The sequence below is a fragment of the Anneissia japonica genome, unplaced genomic scaffold (genome assembly GCF_011630105.1).
Source record: "Anneissia japonica isolate Jap-2015-1 unplaced genomic scaffold, ASM1163010v1 scaffold1889_len2455224_cov183, whole genome shotgun sequence".
Taxonomy (NCBI): Eukaryota; Metazoa; Echinodermata; class Crinoidea; order Comatulida; family Comatulidae; genus Anneissia; species Anneissia japonica.
The window spans coordinates 309,542-316,803 of NW_022752980.1; the positions used below are offsets into that span (position 1 = coordinate 309,542).

Sequence of the window (7,262 nt, forward strand, 5' to 3'; positions counted from 1 at the left end):
GCTACGAATAATGTTTTATTTCATGATTTTGAACATTTTCACGCTTTTCCCGTTAAAATTGGCCAAGTACTTACGAAGCTGTCTCTTATACACATCTAGATGTGTATAAGAGACAGTATATATATATATATATATCGTAAAAATAATTATAATTAAACTGTATCCATACTCCTGACGTCAAGTCTAGAATTGATGGCAACTCGGCCCCAAGTCAACATTCGGTTTCAGACTGTTGAAGCTCCTGTTAGAGAAACATACACACAGAATAATGCCCACTTGAGGTATACCGTATGCTTTGTCCTACGTATTTACTTTAGTTGCTCAGGCCAATTGGATCTGAGCGTCTAACAACCAATAATCGAACAATAAAAATAAAATAACAAACAAAATACTATACTAAATACATATGACCGCATCGCCTTGAACTTTGAATCTGATTTACTGAAAATAGGCACTACTTATACATGGAGATCTATATTTACAGTAACATAGGCCTCTATTATGAAGAAAAGTTTTATATAATTATGATGACAATGCATACTGTAGGGCCTGTAGCCTATTAGGGGTGTAAAACTTAAACAAGAAATCGCCTATGTCGCGTATTATAAATAATGACATTTTTCATAGTTTTTGCATATAAGCTTACTTACTTTAAAGTTTCCCTGATGTTAGCAGCTTTCATCGCATCCATCAACTTTTTGCTAACGCTTGTATCCGCCTCTCGGATAGACCTCTCGTATGCTGGATTCGGGTCAGGATCATTGTCAACTGCAAACACACCGATTAAAATTCCAATAGTGAAACCACAGACGATGCCGATGACCGCCGCAATAACTAAATACTTGCGATCTTTGGAACCGTACCCAGCCATTATTATTAATAATTTGTTTGAAATTAATTTTACAACGAAGTACTCCCTACGTTGTCGCAAACTGAAATGAAGTTGGCCGATCAAAATCGAACACAAAAACATTGGTCTAAGTTAATGTAGACGCCCCCAACGGTCGATTTCTACAAGATGGTTAGAGAATTATGTTGAATCGTGTAACACACATCTCATTTTTTATATATCATCTATAAATGTGTTCTTTAATTTTAATTTTTCTGCGGATTTTGTCTGCATTTTAGTTCAGTTTTAGTAGGACAAGTAAAGTTTCAGCTAAGAGGTTTGCTCTGTTTATAATATCCGACTGAGTAGTAAATTTGACACCGCTCACCCAGGGAGGTATAATAATATATTTATACCTCCGTGGCTTACCATTCACCTCACATCACCGGTCTATACAATGAAAATTAGTCTACAGCGTACTAGGATGCGTCACATTACTTCTCTGATAAAATAAATAATAACAAATTCCTTTTGTTGCCTCAAATGATGTACAATCTGTGGGTAGGCACTACACTCAATAAACAACTCTTAAAACCGAAAGGTCCACTGATTAATCTCAGATAAGTATAATACATAGGCCTAATCCAAGTATTGAAATACACGCCATCGTGTTGGGATTCAATATTTAGACATTAGTTATGTCATCATCATTCCTGACATAATTAATGTCGAAATATTGAATCCCAACACGATGGCGTGTTCAATACTTGGAGTATGTATTATACTTTCAAACAACACACATTTTGGTAAACTTTGCTAGGCCTACATTTTTGCCGAAACATTTCTAACATTTGGATTCGAAAAAACCTCGGTCAAGCCTCCACAAGCAGGCTAAAGCCATCTTCGTGATGAATTATATTATAACTTGGCGTCAGTACCGTAGGCCTAGTTCATGAAAGCTTCCAAAATTATCATTGCAGGTTGAGATCCATGGCTAAATGGAAAAAAAAAGAATTAGCCTTTATCTTGTGATTAATCTCTTAGGTTCTTACACCTACACATAAGCAATTCTTGACTGATGCACATTTATTTTATAATGTTATGCCATAAATTATATAGTGGGCTACGAATAATGTTGTATTTCATAATTTTAAACATTTTCACGCTTTTCCTGTTAAAATTGGATAAGTACTTACGAAGATATGATATTAATCACTGTTTTTGGTAAGGTTTTAGTCAGCTATTCAATATAATACCTTATTATATTATACCCCTCTGCCGATAGCCATTTAAGCAAGGCATTACTTATCAGCCAGAGATGAATAGAAACGCATTTGCCAAGAAGATGCAATTGTTTGTGGGCCTAGGCTATATTACTATAATTATAAGAAGGTGTTCTGATGGACATTTTTTAGGGATCTATGTATTATGCACTTTACAAATATTATTATTATTATTATTATTATTATTATTATTATTATTATTATTATTATTATTATTATTATTATTATTATTATTATTATTATTATTATTATTATTATTATTATTATTGTTGTTGTTGTTGTTGTTGTTGTTGTTGTTGTGCCTAAGCTGGCCTAGGTATGATGTTATGCTTACCTAGCCTTTTAGATGATCATGCCCAAATGCTATTCTAATTTTCCATTTTTCGGTAGTAATATGAACAAGGGTTATACCTCCTTTATATGACTTAGGCCTATATTTTTCGAGTTACGTCCTCATGTTGCTACTTTCATCACTCAATATCGCTAAGCATAGTGTTATATGAATGTTAGATCTAGTAACTGCATCATGAAACAAATTAAAACGGCAACAGGTAGTAAACAAGAGAAACGTTTTATTTATTTATTGTATAGTCTTCTGTGTACCTATAGTACCTATGTAGACTATTTTTATATTTATTTTATTTTTTTCGTGCATGTTAGGATTATATATGTTATTGTCATTTTCTTTTTATGCACCTAATATGCTCATCTGTGTTTGGATTTTTTTTTTTCTATTTGTAGCAAACTTTACATTATTGTCATAGTAAATCATTGAATATAGCTTGCTATCAATTAATCATGTCCCAATGTCTAGTTGTGGGAATGGTCAACAAACAATTATTTAACATTATTTTGGTAGTTAATTCCAGTAAACAGTGTATTCACAAATAACTTTAGAAAGCTGTTTACTCGAAATAATGTTTACCTACTTTCACTCAATAGACTTTTTGAAATGAAGCAAGATCTACACTATGGTTTTCTGCAGTTTCATTTNATTATTATTATTATTATTATTATTATTATTATTATTATTATTATTATTATTATTATTATTATTATTATTATTATTATTATTATTATTATTGTTGTTGTTGTTGTTGTTGTTGTTGTTGTTGTGCCTAAGCTGGCCTAGGTATGATGTTATGCTTACCTAGCCTTTTAGATGATCATGCCCAAATGCTATTCTAATTTTCCATTTTTTCGGTAGTAATATGAACAAGTGTTATACCTCCTTTATATGACTTAGGCCTATATTTTTCGAGTTACGTCCTCATGTTGCTACTTTCATCACTCAATATCGCTAAGCATAGTGTTATATGAATGTTTGATATAGTAACTGCATCATGAAACAAATTAAAACGGCAACAGGTATATAGCAAACAAGAGAAACGTTTTATTTATTTATTTATATAATTATTGTATAGTCTTCTGTGTACCTAGTACCTATGTTGAATTTTTCTTGTTTTTTTTTGTGCATGTTATGATTGTATAAGTTATTGTCATTTTTTTTATGACCCTAATATGCTCATGTTTTCTATTTGTAGCAAACTTCACATTGTTGTCACAGTAAATCATTGAATATAGCTTGCTATCAATTAATCATGTCCCAATGTCTAGTTGTGGGAATGGTTAACAAACAATTATTTAACATTAATTTGGTAGTTAATTCCAGTAAACAATGTATTCACAAATAACTTTAGAAGGCTGTTTACTTGAAATAAAGTTTATCTACTTTTACTCAATAGACTTTTTGAAATGTAGGAAGATCTACACTATGGTTTTCTGCAGTTTCATTTCCGTGTTGTCAGGCGGCCCAGTGTAAAACAGGGCACACATCTGGGTTACCCTCCAAAAACAACAGTTGTTAGTCAGGAAATAACAATCATTATTAGGAAAAGTTAACTATAAAGGATTAATTTTTTTTCCTAGTAAAATCTTCATAACTTAATACATGAAAATATTGTAACAATTTTTTTTGTAACGATTTATTAGTCAGTCAATTATGGGTACTCAGTGCTACAATAATTTTTTTTTCTAATTACATCATATGCTTTATAATTATTTGGGTGATTCCATTGTATAACCGACGTTACAATTCACGTATATGCACATCTCATGTCCAAGAGTTGGACAAAACATGAGGGAAGGAAAAATAGGCATTGCTTTGGCCTTTTTTCGACTTATGCGTAAAATATAAATGGTTCTGTAATGAGTTTTCATTTTCATATGCAGGTCTCTGTTTTCAAATATAAAGAACAGCACCCCACCACCACCATTCTTTCATATAAATTATCCTATCTAACAATCATTCATTTATTTTAAGATAAAAAAAGGCAATACAAAATCAAGCAAGACTACAATAGCTAGGTGCCAGCAGCGCAGCTCAAAAAGCAAAATAATTTAAAAAGAAAAAATAAAATAACTTCTAAAACTCGGAGAGTCCGCTGTTGGCTTCTCTTCCTAGATTATGCCTTTCAATACATTATAAACCCTGAAATGGAAGCATGTCATGCGCAGATACCAAAATGTCCACGAAATTGTTCAAGCGGAACTCTCAGCAAAATTAGATATAAAGATGTGGGGTAGGAAAAAAGTCCTGAGAAGGATGAAACCATTCATGCGTTAACTCAGATGTATAAAGATGTGGGCTGAATCACTCGTCCGGAACTCTGCTATGCAAAGTTGTAGGCTCATTGTGTATACTGTAGCGTGTACCTAAATACAACGGTGGGGGAAAACTAGAAGATGTAAGAGCAGTATGTTCTACTATTCTTAAAATTTGTACTCGGTAAAAGGGTTTATACTGAGCCGATTTTCACCATTCAAAAGTCGATATGAGGTGCTAGTAAACATTTATTATGTTTTTTTGGAAAGAAAATAATGAAATTATGTCTCTAAATAGAAGTTCATATGCATCAGCCGAATTTGTACAATTGTTTATCAGTGTGATTAATCTGCTCAATAAACAATTTTAATTACTTGTGCAAATATAAAGATGTGGGTAACCCACATCTTTATATACGACTTTTCATGGATCTCGACCTGTTATGTCATTTCCTTAATTTTAGATTTCGAACTTGATGTGCTGTTTCAAACTAGAACACTTCATTTTCTCATTATACAATTTGTCAAAAGCCTCGTTTTGTGCCACAGTAAATTTGTTCTTCCAGTCACCGACTTGACCTGAAAATTAAAATAATCAAAATTAGTTAGTTGTTAGACTTTAACATAAATGATGATAGTTGGCTACATCACTTTCATTCATTCATTCATTCATCCATCATTAATTCGTTTGTTCATTCATGTATTCAATCAATCATTCACCTATTCTTTTACCCATCAATCCATCCATCCATCCATTCATTCATTCATCAATTAATTTATTTAGTTATTCAATCATTAATTCGGTTTTTTTTCATTCATTCGAGTTGTCCTTCACGCATCCATTTATTCATTCAATCAATTACTCAAAATTACATTTAGTCATATTATTATTTTATACAGTACCAAATCCTGTAGATTTTCCACAAATAGTACTATGAGGGTCAACAACAGCCTGTTTAACAATCGATGAAGTCATCAGAATTAAAACATTGCCTAATAATATACACAATCATATTAAATATATATGCATATACTACCTTTCCGTAGTATTTTAAAAGGAATTGCTTCTCGCACGTTATCCGGAACTGATGCTTTTGGAAACCGTCCGTCATATTTCTTGTTCATTCTTGAGAAGTCGGCAAGTTTGACAAGTTTATCTAACTTTTCACCTGACGCTGGATGTCCTAAGAAACTGGCAACATCTTCAATAACCGACCTGATGTCCTGCAGACAATGTTGTTAAATCGCATAAATTATATTTCCTAAAAGTAATATATAGATCTACTGTATTTCGATTTAGCTAAAATAGATATTGCCAATAGAGTGATCAAAATTATGAAATAGATGAAAGGAACTTATAATGTATTTATTCAATGAACTACTATATACTTCAAATAAATCTATTAATAAAAGTATAGCTATAGGCCTTTATATATTTTATAAATCAAAAGAATGATAATTTATAACCTAAATATATTGCACTTTAGGATATATACATTTACAATTAACATTAGGCCTAGTATTAATTTAATATGAATATAATGAAAAGATGAAACGTTACTTATATTTCTAATGACAATGATATTGAAGATGATGGAGATTATGGTGATGAAGGTAATTCAATTTCAGTGTCTTTAAATAACCCCCACCCCACCATAAAAGGAGAGAGAAAAAACATCAAAGACAATAAAGCAGAACATCAAAACATACGTATATATATATAACTACAATTTTGATTATGGTGAAATAACTTTTTAAATAAATTAACATTTTTTTTAAACAAGTGTTTTCGCTACATAATTGAAACTTATCAGATAAACTTACCAGCTTCATATTCTCATATGTTGTCCAGTAAAAATTCTTTTCATTTCTGTGCTTCCAGTAGGTTAAGTTATAGTTGAACCAAGAACGCCCGGGCACTGTGGATTAATTTGAAATGCGGTAAGTCATGTTGTAGTAAAGTATATGGAGCGCCATAAGGGCAAAGCAAATGTGTAAAATTCAAGTGGTGTTTCACAACGGTAGGCATACCAGCTCACAAATACAAAATGTGACAAAACATTTTATAATGAGCAAACTTAGTATTACATTTCGCACTTTTGAAATTATCCCAGTTTTTAATAAGCCTATCCAGTCGTGCTTTGTTATAAACATTGTCACACTTTTCTTGCTGAAACTTGTTGTACAACTAATTTTTCTAACACACAAGAAGCTTATTTGACGAAAAACTCTGGAGCGTTAATGAGATAAAGATTTTTGAATATTTGAAACATTGCAGGAAGAAAAAAATGGTAGTTACGCCCCTTTCCCCCCAGTTTTTATATATTCAAAAATACTTTAAATAAGCTTATGATATCAAATACCTAAAAAACATTTATGCTAAACACACCAAGCATTGAATGTGCCTAAATAATTAGAAGGAACCGTATAGAAAATGCTGGTTGGGTATTTAATATGACATAAAATATCTAAGCACAATGCTAAACACGTCAATATCACCTTGCTTTCTTTTCTGTATTTTTTGCTCTCTTTTTGTTCCCCTACCC

The 7,262-nt window shown here is 31.6% G+C and overlaps 2 protein-coding genes across 3 annotated transcripts in view; both read right to left on the minus strand.

The window, feature by feature from the left end:
* LOC117122546 (putative N-acetylated-alpha-linked acidic dipeptidase) overlaps positions 1–963 on the minus strand; it is a 26,332-nt gene extending 25,369 nt beyond the window's left edge. Inside the window, exon 1 of the mRNA XM_033268148.1 lies at positions 651–963. Within this exon, the coding sequence (XP_033124039.1) occupies positions 651–871 (221 nt within the window). The 5' untranslated portion in view covers positions 872–963. The remainder of the gene's footprint in view (positions 1–650) is intronic.
* Positions 964–3,483: 2,520 nt separating this feature from the next.
* LOC117122543 (amine sulfotransferase-like) overlaps positions 3,484–7,262 on the minus strand; it is an 8,311-nt gene continuing 4,532 nt past the window's right edge. The window contains exons 4-6 of one of the 2 annotated variants that reach the window (XM_033268137.1): positions 6,541–6,635; positions 5,754–5,940; positions 3,484–5,295 (exon numbers count right to left, since the gene is read on the minus strand). In XM_033268137.1, coding sequence (XP_033124028.1) covers positions 5,177–5,295; positions 5,754–5,940; positions 6,541–6,635 — 401 coding nt within the window. In that variant the 3' untranslated portion in view covers positions 3,484–5,176. The remainder of the gene's footprint in view (positions 5,296–5,753; positions 5,941–6,540; positions 6,636–7,262) is intronic. The other variant, XM_033268136.1, reaches the window with a different exon arrangement.